The sequence below is a fragment of the Patiria miniata genome, unplaced genomic scaffold, assembly GCF_015706575.1.
Source record: "Patiria miniata isolate m_02_andy unplaced genomic scaffold, ASM1570657v1 HiC_scaffold_27, whole genome shotgun sequence".
Lineage (NCBI taxonomy): Eukaryota > Metazoa > Echinodermata > Asteroidea > Valvatida > Asterinidae > Patiria > Patiria miniata.
Genome location: NW_024037066.1, coordinates 9,846,825 through 9,861,626, shown reverse-complemented (window position 1 = coordinate 9,861,626; position 14,802 = coordinate 9,846,825). Strand labels below are relative to the sequence as shown.

At 39.2% G+C, this 14,802-nt stretch overlaps 1 protein-coding gene across 2 annotated transcripts in view; it reads right to left on the bottom strand.

Annotated features, from left to right (window-relative positions):
• The window catches only part of LOC119734253 (DNA ligase 1-like), a 31,501-nt gene that overhangs the window by 6,760 nt on the left and 9,939 nt on the right, over positions 1-14,802 (bottom strand). For both annotated transcript variants that reach the window (XM_038207629.1, XM_038207630.1), the window contains exons 9-20: positions 14,244-14,342; positions 13,256-13,485; positions 12,604-12,668; positions 12,292-12,393; positions 11,743-11,819; positions 10,884-10,975; positions 10,583-10,673; positions 9,394-9,595; positions 7,898-8,011; positions 6,550-6,717; positions 3,108-3,252; positions 2,531-2,613 (exon numbers count right to left, since the gene is read on the bottom strand). In XM_038207629.1, the coding sequence (XP_038063557.1) occupies positions 2,531-2,613; positions 3,108-3,252; positions 6,550-6,717; positions 7,898-8,011; positions 9,394-9,595; positions 10,583-10,673; positions 10,884-10,975; positions 11,743-11,819; positions 12,292-12,393; positions 12,604-12,668; positions 13,256-13,485; positions 14,244-14,342 (1,468 nt within the window). The remainder of the gene's footprint in view (positions 1-2,530; positions 2,614-3,107; positions 3,253-6,549; positions 6,718-7,897; positions 8,012-9,393; positions 9,596-10,582; positions 10,674-10,883; positions 10,976-11,742; positions 11,820-12,291; positions 12,394-12,603; positions 12,669-13,255; positions 13,486-14,243; positions 14,343-14,802) is intronic.

Sequence of the window (14,802 nt, the reverse complement as noted above, 5' to 3'; positions counted from 1 at the left end):
CGTCATAAATAAATTAACCGTTCGCACGCGTGCGCACACGTTCCTTCCCGTTCTGAACGGCCCCCGTTCCTTCCCGTGCCGAACGGCTTTTAGAACGCGTTCCGTAGATCGTGCTTGGGCAAGCTTCACTGAGGGGGTATTGTTATGTTAATCATCCGTTCCTTTGTGTGCGAGAACGGGAGCAGCACAACAAAGATGCGAAGAACAACTATGTGTATATACTTGTACAGAAAAAAAATCTGTTTTGGTTTGGAATTTAAGTCAGATTTGGAATTTGAAAACCCGATATCGGAGCAAGCATTAAATAAAAAAAACATTTCAGAGTTTAGACAGCACGAGCAGGTATGAGGAGTTTGATAAGATTTATGCCTTTTTATCCTTAAATATCGTTGTCTGCCGCTGGGCGGGGCGAAAAAATATGTATGGTCTAGGTTATATTAAAAATGCGGAGATTGGAAGGGTTAAAAAAATATTTGGTGGGCGGCTACATGCTCAGAATAAAAGCAATAACATCGTTGTCGGCCGCAGGGCGGGACGAAAAAAAATGATAGTTCGATCCGGCCAGTTCCTGTGACGTACCATGCATGCACCTTCTGTCATTATCATTATACGGCGGTACGGCCGGTGGGAACCATGCCATTTTGTACTGACCATGCTACACTACTGCATGGCCATGCGCGATTGCGAGTACAATGTACATTCCCGTGTATATGCATGGCGGCCTGTCAGCACGCCGGCGAACACAATCATGTACATGTACATGTATATGTAGGCCTATACACAGTGCAGTTAAATAATTGTGAGGGTCTATTACTTATTAGTATTAGATTTCAGTTTTGTTTGATATTATTTTAATTTTGTTTGACGTACAAAGGCCACGCAGCGAAACATTTCAAGAAAATGATACATGACACAGCCGTTTTGCACGACTTGGGACTTCCCCCGAGCACGCAATTCCCATGTTTTATAAACAGTCAGCCCCCGGGCTAGCATTGCATACTACATAGCATGTAAATGCAAGAGGCATGAGACGGGTTACACGACGTACAGCAGGGGGCCCGTTCGCACGCGGGAGGACGGTGCAGCGCATGAACCTCGCACCTTGCACGACGATGATCAGTTGGTGGCAGGAATTACTGAGACTTCAACAAGAGACAACCATGCCTGACCTTTTAAGATATTCCTGGGCAATTTAAAAGCCAGAAACCTGGGCGTAATTCGTTAAATTTTACCACGGAATCTACTGAAAAACGCGTTTGCAGTTCAGAAATGAAAACAGACGAAGAAGGTAAAGTCGTTTTAAAATAAAAATTGAGAAAACCAGACATACTACACTAGATCGTATCCAACCCAAAAAATAATTGAGACGTTTAACACTTATTTTATGTAAAACGAAGTGCGAGTATTCTTCTTTTTTTTGGGTACAAGCACGGAAATGTAAATTAGCAGGTACGGTACTGCATATAATGTTCACAAAAACAAGTTTAAACATTGTAATAAAATGGCTGACTGATGTTATAATCTGGCCTTGTACACACGATCAGCGAATTATAAATCGAATATTCAAGGTTTTACATACTGATAGTAAAGTTTGCAAAGGACTGCTTTCCCCGTTCAAGGTGCCCGTATTTTTATACGTCCCCCCTGTACTGTACGGGCTAGCCTGTAGCGACGAGAAAGTTTGTCGGATACTTTTTATAGTGCCGATGAGCTCTTCGTGTGTGCACAGACCGTGACTGGCCTTTTGTTGTATAAGAACGCGTTCGGAACGGGATGCCGTGAGCACGAGTGCGAACGGGAGGTAGATGTAACAAAAGGCCCCGTTCCTAGCGTGCGCACGCGTTCGAACGGTTAATTTATTTATGACGCCTCGCCTTAGTTGATAATGTTTAACTTTTACCAAAGATGGGTGGACAAACTGTAATGTGAGTTTACACAATATTTCCCTCTACAGATTCTGTGACTGAATGTTTTTTAATAATTGAAATGGTAGAGTATGACTTACACCCAAATGATGTAAGGGCATGAAAAAGATTTGTTCATCAGTATGAGGAAACATTCAAATGCAGGATATATATAAGTTTCTGCCATGTTCTTTTCTTGTAACTTGAGTTAATACGGAAAAAAAAACACGCATTGCCAAACCAACAGGACTTCATTTTGTTGGCCTTTCTTTTGTGCAGTTTAGTCACTTAATTTCAAGGGATCTTGTGTGAGAAAAATCCACCCTCAATGCTTTGACTTTATAGACTAACAGCACAGAATTAACGGAAGACCCTCTCCACATGTAACATGACTTACCATGGAATTGTCCTTGTATGAAATATATTATTGTTCTTGCTGATTTTCATTGTGCAATATTTGTGTGAAAGGTCAGGGAATCTCTGGTGACTCGTGACTAACAGTGACGTGTTTGGTCACATTTATTAAAAAAACCAAACTAATAGTACAGAAATGTAGTTGTCATTGCAAAAAAGTAAATTATCTACGGATGTCTGTTAACATAAAGCAAGTTGTTTCTCTCACTCACTTTCAGCCAATTGTGTGAGCGGCGGGCGATTTCATAGGTGGCGTCCTGGTCCAATGTCTTCACCATTAAACCTTCACAATTCCCTACAAAGAAAAAGAAACATTGTAACAAGAGCTCTAAAGCATACACTGCCTTGATTGGATAGAATTGAAACATTGAAATAATCAAGGTGAAGTGTTGGCACGCTGTCTCCAGTGAGCCCCATTTTGAGCCGCGTATCAGCTCAGCGTTCGCAGAGGAAACTTTACTACCAGGAATTGAATTAGTTTTGCATACATTGTTGTGATTTCTTTTGGAAATTTCCTTTCGAAATTACTCATTTACACGTAATGCAATTCTCATGGTATTTTTGGTCTGAACAATCCCCAAATCCTCCTAAACTAAAATAAAGTGAACATTAAAGTGGTCATGCTATAGCATCCTCAATCCCGCAAAAAAAATAACTCCAAATTTTCAGTGGATTTTAAAGGATCTTGAAGAAAACAAGGGAACTTTTAATTTGCAGTATAAAACTGAACCAGATGGTTTATAAGGTCAAAGGTCATGACACAAATGAAGGTGACATTCTAGATCATACCTTTAATGGACTCATCCAGGAATGCAGCAATGTCTTCCGTATCCGTGGAAACCATGGACTTGGCGAACATGAACTCTCCCTCCACGGCGTTGAAGTGAGAATGGAGCAACCCCCGCCTCTCACGAAGGGTCTTGGTCACTAAGGGCTAGGATCAAAGACAAGGGATGAATGCTTCCACAAAGGTCCTATTCTTCAATCTTCAGGCTTGCAATTAAGCAAAACTTTGCCAAGACTACCACCAGAAAGATATAACCGTACCTCATGTACAGGGTGAGTAAAAAAAAAGCAGAACCCAAACCTCCAAAAATATATTTCATATTTAAAAAAAAATATGTAGCACCAAAAATAATGACTGGAAAGCCAATTCATAAACTACTTTTAGATGAAAAAAATATAATGACTGGAAAGCCAATTTCATAAACTACTTTTAGATGGAAAAAATACTTAAATTGCTCAATCCGTTCAAAATATATCTCCATTTAAACACAACGACCCTAAAACGTCTTTCATCCAAAAATACGATTTCAAGAATCGTCGTCACAATTGTCCTCAAAAAAGTGGATTTTGTAAATCATATTGTTTGCCTATTAAGCAGGGTTGTTATTAAAGATACTGTGTACTACAGTTGTTGACAGTTGTTGAAACAAGTATTCTGTGTCATTTTCTTTGTTGTTCCAAACAGTCAGAACACACAATAAATTGGGTTGTTTTTTTTATGAAATAGGTTTTATGGTCATTGCGTTTGAATGGTGATATTCTTTAAACGGATTGAGCAATTTCAGTATTTTTTCATCTAAAAAGTAGCTTCTGAAATTTCTAGTCATTTTTATTTTTGGTGCTACATATTTTTTTTAAGTATGAAATATATATTTTGGGTTTTTTTTTTACTCACCCTGTATATTCATGAGCGCGGGCTGGATTCTAATTGGTCAATTTTTGAGTGGAATGGTCTTTGGATCAACAATTTCTATTTTTCCTAAAAAGCTCACAAGTTCAAGAAAAACAAGTCACTACATGAAAATATTACGACATGATATAACAGATGAAAAACTTCAGGCTTTTAATATTTCCAAAAATATCAAACACTAAAGCCAGTTCATCTCTCAAAAGAATAAGCCAGCAAGTTTTCCTTGATATGCATGTACATGTATCTCAAAAACCACTTCAAATCAAATATAGATCCGTGTCTGTAGACATAATGACTCCGGATTAAACATTTAATCCACGATTACCAACTTCTCATGCTTTTACAGTGAATCAAAGAGGCTTTTATGCAGACTGCAGAAAGATGAACATATACTTAAAATTAATGTAGTATAAAAAAAACAGACGCTTGCAATGATTTTTGTTGATAACTTTAAATAAAAGTCATAGAGGTAAAATAAATGCGTGTATGTTCGCTTACTGAAACTCATCAAAGCAATTAATGACAGATTTTATGATCTCGTCATAAAATGTAATAAAATGTGTCTTTATTATGCATGTAAACATTTGCTGGCTCTACTGTTCTGTAATTGCAATGAGTGAAGCAGAAATGTTAATACTCACAATAATGAAACAAAAACTGAGAAGACCTTGAAATTATTGACTTAAATATTAAGGGAATGCCAAAAATTGTATTAACAGTGGTAGAGAAACAGGTCAACTATTCCAAAATAAATGACTAGTTAGGAAAAAGTTGGGGGAAAGCCTGATATAGTTATGTTATATTCAGAGATGCCACAGGGTCTGCTTGAAAAACGGAACTGGGTCTCCTTGAAAAAAAAACCGGAACGGCTGCTTGAAAAAAACGGACTTTTTTGTGTGTGAAAAAGCCACTCCGTGTCCGACACAAAGTCCCCGTTGTCATCTTTATCTTGTAGCCAAGCCAAGTTCTGTTTATTTTTTAATTTTGCTTCTATGGCCTTTAAAGCTGTCGGTTCATTCAATCACTTTGACTTTTTCCATATTCCTAATATTTATTCTGCCTACCCGAATTTCCAACGTAATATTCGACACGAAACATGCACGACTCCGCAACACTGCTGTCGGTGTACATGATCCTTGCATGCACTACGCGATGCGCTCAACGAAAACATGGTTGGTACCCGCATTTTTTGTATTCACATATATCACTGCGATCGGAAACCACCGATAGCTGAAATGATAGACTTGATTTCCAGGCTGAATGCTACGTGTGCTTAGCACACAACACGCCCGCACGCGGTGAAGCACGCGCGAGGCGCCGTTGTATACTGCATGCAATTAAGTACGTTGGCCGCTTGTATCGCATGCAGGCTCGGCAACAACATACACAAAGACTGTTTTTAAGATTACTTCAACGAACAACGTTGTGCCATGCGTGCACCTAAATGTACTAAATCGAGGAAAAAATCAACGCATTTCCACAGTTTTTCTTCTCTTTTTTTGGTTAATTTGACGGCCGGAAAAACCGGAATTTTGTGAGATTTTTTAAAAAAAACGGAACTCCGGTTAAAACCGGAAAAGTGGCATCTCTGTATATGTGATGGCTTTGAGGGGATACACGAATATATTGCACGAACTGTAAAAATTAGAGCAAGTGCAATATATTTTTGCATCCTTTGAAAAAAGCCATCCAATATTATTATTTACATGAGGCTGACTTGATCCGAAATAATCTTGTAATAATCACCGACTGCTTTCCATTATTAACGTTAACTTAGAACTTCGACAAAATGCCCGCTAGCGTAACCATTTCCAGCATCTCAAAATCCGTCGGCAGATTCTTCTCGGCCAGAAACGCTCGCAGAGTATTAACTGTCATCTTGGTTGCTTACAAGGTATTTAGAGTGTTTAGTTCTCAAATTTCGTCAAATTATTACCGAATCGAATCTCGCTCCGCTCGCAGCTGTAATCTTTCAGTGCGTATACCCTGCGTGCTAGTGTGTCCATACTGCGCGCTATGCTCTGTTGACTAGTTGACAACTATGAGTTTCTACACTTTTGATTGAGCAGGAACTTGGGAAATGCATGTCGATACCATAAAATGCCTGGATGACCATTAAATCTGGGTTCTTTTCCCCAAAGTGTACAATATGTGATGCGATCAAGCTAAATGAGTCGTTTGTTGACCCCGGTCAACATTTTTTTTATTACAGATTTGAAAAGAGCACTACCTTTAGTTCAAAAATTATGGAAGTTGGAACGCCAAGAGATGTGATGAAGTGATGTGAAGAAGTGGCCCTATTTTGGCCTGTATCTCCAAAAGAAAATTCCCAACAAACGACTCATGTAGCTTGATCGCATCACATATGTTGAATTATTGCAACTACTTGGAAGCCTGATATTAATAGTAATCACCCATCCATTTAATCATTAGCTTGCCTGCCTGTTCATCAGCTTATTTGCAAGCCAGCAAACAAGCCAACCAACCAAACCAAATTAGATGACAAAGCTAATATTTTTTAGTCAATCCTCTTACCTCGTCATTTAGAAAGAGAAGGTCAAAGACAAAGAGACAGACTTGGACTTTAATCTCAGCCTCCGCTGCATCTTTGCGTTTTCTCGTACTCAAGACTTGGAATGGGAGTATCTGTTGATTTTCCCGGTCCCATGCTACTGCCTCAGCATCAAGCACGCAGGTCTTCACCTGGGTATTTAAATTCAGGGCAAACTAAGTTAAAACACATCTCATCTCACAATTCTTAACTTAAAAACCAAACTTTTATGTCTTTCTATTGCATAAAAGTATGTTAGACTACTATTGCTGGACCTGATGGGCCAGCCTATTGTACAAATGACTAATCACTGACTGACTTGCTGTTCTGTTTTGCTTGCGCATATAAAATCAAGTGGTGTGCATTTATGTGTAGTACCAGAACCAGTACACTACTGAGGTAAACACTGGTACCCAGGTACCCATAAAAGAAACCCAACCCCAAAATTCAAATCCCAGAAGTTGTCTGAAGGGCTTTATAGCTTTACGGTGTGAACTGCAACTTTTGCGAGCGCCATATGTCACACATTAAAATGCACAACTTTTGTTTTGGTTTTCCATGTAGCCTGGTTTTCATTTTGAAAATTCCCCACAAATGGCGTTGAAAACCTTTCTTTTTCGTTGTCTGAGAAGTTACTTAGTAATTTGTAAAGTTGGTTACGGGTACCCAATCCCATGATTTGGAACCAGTTCCTGACATCAGCAGTCGGGTACTCGGGTACTCGGTTCCGATGCACACCCGTAATAAAATCTTCTTGGGATATATTTTGTTGACCCACTGTCCCTCCTAATGCCTCAAACTGCCTTACCTGTAACTCCCCTCACAGAATTTTGAGGAAGAATTCCTGTTTTGTTTCTGTTTAAAACATGTTTTTTTCCTGTTTTTTAAAAGAAAACAGGAATAAAATATGTTTTTTTCCTGTTTCTTGTTTCAAAGACATTTTCAAATTGCCGTTTTGTTGCTTGTAATCCTGTTTTCATCCTGGTTTCCTGAGGACTAACTGTTTTAGTCCTGTTTTCGGTGGACTTAGAAAAATTTGATGAGCAGCAGGACTGCCTCAAGCTGCCCCAGCACTCTATGGTTTTATTGAATTATGGACGAGTAAATAAAAGGTAATACTATTTCATACAAGTGCTAAAGGGTTAGAAAATCACAATGAAAAAAACAAAAAACAAAACCAGTTTCTGGACTAGATGATAATTTCTTTTAATAACTTGTTTGGAAGACAGGAGGTCTTCAGCTTAATACAACGTCGAACTTGTGAAATTAGGTCTCTTATTGCAGATTGATTGATTTTAGAATGTTTATTTGAGTATTATAATGTATAATTACCTTTTCAGGTTTGTAGGCGTTGGGCAAGCGCTTGATAATATCCGGGTATTTGGAAGTATTGTTCTCCTGGTTCCTGCTGTAGATGTGAATCTCTCCATTTCCAAGGAGATGGATCTAAAATAAAAAAATAATAAACAACATTAATCTGACGGGGATGATTAAACACAGCAATGCAAGAATGCATAACACCGAGATCTATATAACTTATTATAGTGCTAACTGGCCTTAATGAAACTTGGTGGGTGCATCGCTGTTTGTGCATTTTCTGTCCAGCTATTTTCATATCTGCATTTGTATTCCACAAAGATTATTTACTATTTTTTATTTATTTATTATTTTAACTGGGAAGCCCGTTCAGTGGAATCCACTGCTCTGCCATAGGGCCCAGTTAAGAAAAGACAGTGTGAAAAAAGTTACAGTTTTAGATGTGGGAGGAAAACCCCAGAGTATATAATATTCTGAGGAAAACCCACGGAATCAGACAGGGACTGAAAACCCACTCCACATATTGGCCCGGGCAGGAATCGAACCTGGGTCACAACGGTGGAAGGCGAGGAAAGTACCCCTATGCCAACCTGACTCCCATTGCATTATCGAAGCATTATCGAAAAACAGCCGATATGCCACAAACACTCAACCAGTAAATGAGCATGTCACTTTGCTCTTCACAAAGAACAGGTGTGCGAACACGTTATGCGCTACAGGTTTTGTAGTAGCAGGAAACGCTCGTATGTAGTCACATTCAATGCACTGTGGGATTGCATTTTAGAGCAATATCATTCAAAATTCCTTTCTATCTAATACGTTTAATGAGCACACACATGAAATCACATTTTCGTGCTCAGATGGCTTTTAAGTATTTTGCCCAAGGGAATCAGGAGTTAACACTGAAGTCAAAACTGGGAACATATTTAAATGCTAAATTCTTCATCATGGTAGTTAAGGCATGTAGGATCATTTGCACATATCCCAAATGTAACCTATTAATGTTACTTATTATCAAAAGCTCACTTGGATTAAAGATTGTACTGGTATTACCCTGTGAGATTATTCCCTCTGGTTTGATGTCATTGAGAGGAAATCAAGAAATGTAGGCGAGTTCCAATGATCAGTCAAGTGGCTAAATTTTTGGAAAGAGTGCTGAGACGAAATTGTGTTTCGTGGTCAAGAGATTATGCATGGTTTTCACTGTTTTCTAGAAAAAGTGTAATTAATATCTACTGAGCTGGAACTTCAACAGGTTAGGTTTTGAACAATTTTCTTTAGATTACTAGTGATATTATTATTGGAAACAAAAAAAAAATGCCAAAAAAGCAAATTATCCCATATATGCCTGTAAGTCCAGCACAAGTCATTCTCAAGTGAAATCACAACTGAGGTCAAAAGTTACAGGGGATGGACAAAGCAAAAAGAACGCCACTGCTACAATTCGTTTCAATAAGTTTGGAATGACCTTTGAGGACTTGGCTTCAACTTTGACATTATTGTAAACTCACCTGTGCTCTCTCTCCATCATACTTGTATTCGCAGGTGAAGGCCATATTTTGGAAGCGGTTGAGCACCTCGGAGACCCCCTTGGTGGGGTGGGCCAGCATGGGTTTCAGGGGTATACCAGGGGTCAGCTTACAGTGCTTGGGTAAGGCTTCGTAACCATGCTCGAGCATGGCAGGTATAATCGCGCCGTAGTTCGGAAGCTCACTACAAAATGTTCAGGAAGCAAAACAAGTGGAATTATTAATTGTAGAATCAGTGTTCTCCACAATGGGTTTTGAAACGATGGGACATCCTGTAAATTTCCAAGTCCCTTTACCAAAGTTTTACTGCCCTGATTACATTTTTTACCACCCTCATATTTTGTACCCACTTCATGCTGTAGCTTACAATGAAGATAACTTATTACTACAAGCCTCAAACACATTCATGATCAAGAGCCGAATATTTACTTGTCCATTCACCATCACGTGTTTGCCGCTATTTTTGCTGTTTACCAAGCGCGCACGTGAGTATTCACGTAAAGGGTAAATACGCATGCGATGTAAACTACCATACGGGTTGCCTGTGCGACAGTCCACTACACATGCGCTTTACGAAGCAATCACGGAACTGTTGCACCGGTGAAATACGCACGCGCGACAATAATGCGGCACACATAAATGTTAATCATTTAATTTTCTAAAGCTCAATGATGCCAAACTGGAGAACAGTGACTGTGGACAATGAAGATGCCTCCTCTACTAATTGTGTGCTCTCTGAGTGCTTTCTAGTTGCTTTATTGACCAACAACACACAAAAAAAGAAATAGCACAGGAAAGTGAGTTTGTTATTTCAAATTATACGTCATTTTAAAATTTTGGCCAAAAGGTTTTGAGTTTGGAAATTTGGTCTGAAAAAAATACATGTAGGTTGGTCAAACAATTTGTTTTTCTGCCTGAATAGTGAAAATCGGACATTCTTTTAACTCAACTACCGGTAACGATTTTCTTTACATCGAAAAAAAAAAAAACCCTCTTTTCCTCAAAGAGCTGAGATCAGGAAATATAACTGCCCTCTGTGCTCTTGAAAGAGTGCCATCACATAAATGTGACATACGTACAACCATGATACAACTTCAGTAATTGTTTCTAATTTAGTTTGCCAGATAAGTTAAGACATTTTTGTTGCACAAGGCAATTATTTTAATCTTACCAATATGTTGTCTTGACGGTAAGTGCAGCATCATCCATCTTCTTCTTCATTGCATCTGATATTTTACTCTTTGATGAAACGCTATCCGAAGCTGGAACAAATTTAAACAAAGACGTTTCCAAAACTAAAATACCTTTAATACAATTTATCTTTTGTTCTATGACTGTTCCACATATGGTATATTTCCAGTTTCTTACAAATCAAAACTTTCAAATACACAAATGCTTTGAGAAAACTGTATTATTTTTATGAGAGAATTATATTTCAGAGGGAGGAAAAGTAATAATTAAAATGTCCATACCTATTCCAGGGGGAGTAATGACGGCTGCATGACCAATAGCAACAAGAACCGACTGCTCCGCAAGGCCAATTCGCAGTTTCCCACCCAATGATCTACAAGTGAAAAAAAACAGGAAGTCAGACAAATAGGATTAAATTCAAACTGGCTGATATCTGTTCCACACAAAACTTTACTTATTCAGAGCTCAAAGAAATCTAGCACAGAAATATCTTGATTATCATCACGGATAAGTAAGGAAATTAAAAAGAAAATAAATTAACCCTAAAACCTGAGAATTGAGATCATATTTGCAATAAATTTCTTGATTAAACAGTATAGAGGGTGGAAAAGTTTAAATTATAAAACATCTCAAAATGAATGATATACTTTCAATCACCTGGAACGTGTGCAGCAAATGAAAAATGTTAAAAACAAGCATGAAAAGTTAAATTTCTGTACAGACAAGAGCCACTGGCCCATACATGTATTTCTCACTCTAACAGTTATTCTGGCACTAATTTTAAAGTCGAACAAAGAAATTGACTGGAGCGGGGTTTGAACCTGTGACCTCCAGATTGCTGTACAGCTGCTCTACCAACTGAGCTCAGTTGGTAGAGAACCAACTGAGCTCAGTTGGTAGAGCACCAGAACGGCAATCTGGAGGTTGCAGGTTCAAACCCCACACCACTCAATTTCTTTGTTAGACTTAAAAAAATTCATAATGCACCTACTAAGTTTCCTCTTGTGGCTAATTTGAAAATCAAATAAAACAAAAACTTATTCTGGCAAAATATTGTTATTGTGTCAATATTCATAATGTCACAGGCCGTGAAGGAGTGTAAATTCAAAATGTTGAGTATTATCCAAAAATGAATCTGACCTGAAGATGTATTTGGATTCACAATCCCTGCAGGCAACCAGAAGGCCCTTAATCTTGTCAATCTTCCGAGACATGGACTGAAACAAAAAGTAAAAGTTGAAACTGACAGACATGCAACTGATTTCATAAAATTCACTCACGAGTCTCCTACGTCTATGCCGTGCTTACACAGTGCCTACCCAGACCTCCTCACTGCAAGCACGTTATAAGCACGTGATAAACTTGACGCCACAGCTTGGATGGGACGATGACAGGGTGGGGACGGGAGTGTGAGTGTGATCCAAGGTTGGAGCCACAATTTTTTTAATTTCCCATGTCCCAGGCATGTTGCAATAATTTTGTTTGGTCACGACCATCGTATCACACACAGGGCTACCGCCGAAGCACTCATTGATTTACGGATTCTTCATTGAATTAATACAATGTAGTACAGGTGCTCACAGGTTTAGATATAAAAAGATATAATCAGAATGATACATTGTGCATAAGCAATAGGAATGTAAATTCATGTAATCAATTTTTCATTCCCAATGAGTTGAGTGAACTTACAGCATTGCCAGACATTGTGGCGATTTCCTTCAATGTGTTGAAGACTTTCAGCACAGTCAGTCTCGCCGGGGTGAACATTGTACGCTGGTTGCTACGGCTGCTCTGTTCATTCCAAAAAAAAAATATTGTCTAAGATTCAATCTGTGTCCTCATTTGCCTGAAAATACGTCCTATTTACAAACATTACAAGTTTTTGGCATCCTTGCCCAGCTATGACCCCCCCCCCACAAATGGGTAAATTAATTAAACTAAAATTGAGAAATGAATAGCTGTAAGAAAAAACTCCAGCTTAAGTTTTTAGTTTGGACAAACCTGAGCAACAAGTCCCAAATCTCCCTGTTGTGCTGCGTCCGCTTTCACCTTCTCCATCGTACGCCCTGAAATGGTCCATAAAATTCATTAATATTTTTATGACAAACAGTACAATGGATTCAGTGTATTTTATGAAGAGCCATACATTTTCCAGTTTGTCAAACAACCTTGCCCCTTTTTTATACCCTTACAACAGTTTTTAATTCTGATAAAAAAAAACCTGAGACAGTTTACCTATTCCCATTGGTCAAGAGCTCGTCATGCGGGTAGTCTTAAACTAGCGTTTAGACACCGGTCAGTGTTAACGCTGCTGTTTAAGCATTTAAGTGGCCTCGAACATTAAGCAAAATTGTAGACGAAAATCATTGGAAGTTTATCCACTTTCTTCTTTTTTGTGGATTTTAAAAGAAAAGTTATTTAAGAATGGGGATAAATGTTAGAGCATTTATAAATGTGATGTTAAAAATCGGTTAAGGTCCTGATCGCAGATTATGGCTATCGGCAGCAAGGCACCTAACCATTTTTAAACCACACTTTTACAAGTGTTCCAACACACAATAATCCCCTTATTCAATTGTTGGTAAGAGTTCAAGCATACGTCATTGCCACTAATTCTTCACCTGATAACATCATTTTACATTTCCCGTCTTACCTGTGCCTTGAGCGATAGCTTTCATGAGTAGCGTCTCTCCTATGCCCAGCTCTATCCCCTCATACGCTGGCGCGATCTTATTCAGGCACAGATACACGCACATCTCCAGATCCTTGGGGCTCAGCACCATGACGGACGTGAGGAAGTCGGTCAGGATTTCGATGGTCTTCAGCCGGCCGGAGGTGGCCTCGATGATGTCAAAGGTCTTGGCCAGTGCTATGTATGGAACCCTGAGAAAACACACAAAGTACAGGACATGGGATCTCAAGCAAAATTTGAATCCTTGATCCTGATTTGTCGATCCATGGCAATAACAGCAGTGGCGTTGCCAAGGGGGGGCCGGGGGGGCACGTGCCCCCCCTGGAAAACCTAGTGCCCCCCCGAGTGCCCCCCCATCTGAGATTTGGGTTGGTAAAAAAATATATATATATTTTGTTATATTCAACTCCCATCATCTGAGTTGGTTAAATAGCAATTTCTGGAGATATCTTCAGATCGAATTTAGCATCAAATGTGGCACCATTTTGCATCTAGCCCATCCTCCGTATGCGAAAATTTTCCAAAGGGGAGGGGGGCACCCCCTCCCCTTAGACCCCTCCCCCAGGACGGCGATCCGTATCCACCTAAGTGCCCCCCCCCCCATCAAATGCTGGTGCCCCCCCTGTGCCCCCCCAGACTGAAAAGTCTGGTGACGCCACTGAATAACAGTGTAATGTTATCCCATACTCTATGGTTCATATCGCGCTCCGCACATAATGCGCTATTCTAAGTTGCACATGCCATTCCTGCTGCATGCACGTGTAATAGCATAACCGCTGAAAAGTTTGTGAACAGCGTGCGATTTTCCATCTTTACTGTGCCTCAAGTTTGCTACAACAAAACATCGGTATCCTGTGCTTCATTTAAGGTGCTATGCGCCCCTCCCCTTTGGTGTTAAAAAGGCCATATCCCACATCACAGCAGTCAACAATTGTTCAATATACAGTACCTCTCTCCTTGCTTCCAGCAAGCATCGTTGACTGGATGATAACGGGAGGCCCCGGGATTGTACTCCATGTTGTCTGATGTAGCTGCCTTAGAAAACATTCTGTGGATTATTATTATAAAGAAAGATTTAAATAGTTCCAAATTTTGTAAAATTGGTTTCCAACTCCACTATTCAGTTTAGATTTCAAAAACCCGATATTCAAAACCGACCTTAAATTTGTATTGGCCTTCCATTTTTTGGGACAGAGGCTAAAGAAAACAACTGGAACATCCCCCAATTTGCTCCACAGTCTCTGATTGTAACATAATTCACTTACTAGTGGTATTCTTGGTTGATGAATAGCCTACCCATTCGACTGATCAGAGAGTTCCCACCCATTTTTTTCACCACTTCAGCTTTGGAGTGTTTTTTAAAGATATAGTCCATCATTTGTAATTTGTGCATTTGTTCGTTTGAAGCAACAAAAGTGTTCAAAATCTAATGAAGCATACTGAGCAACTAACCTGATGAAGTTTCAGCTCAGCTTCAGCTGTATATTCCGAGAAAAACAGCATTCCAG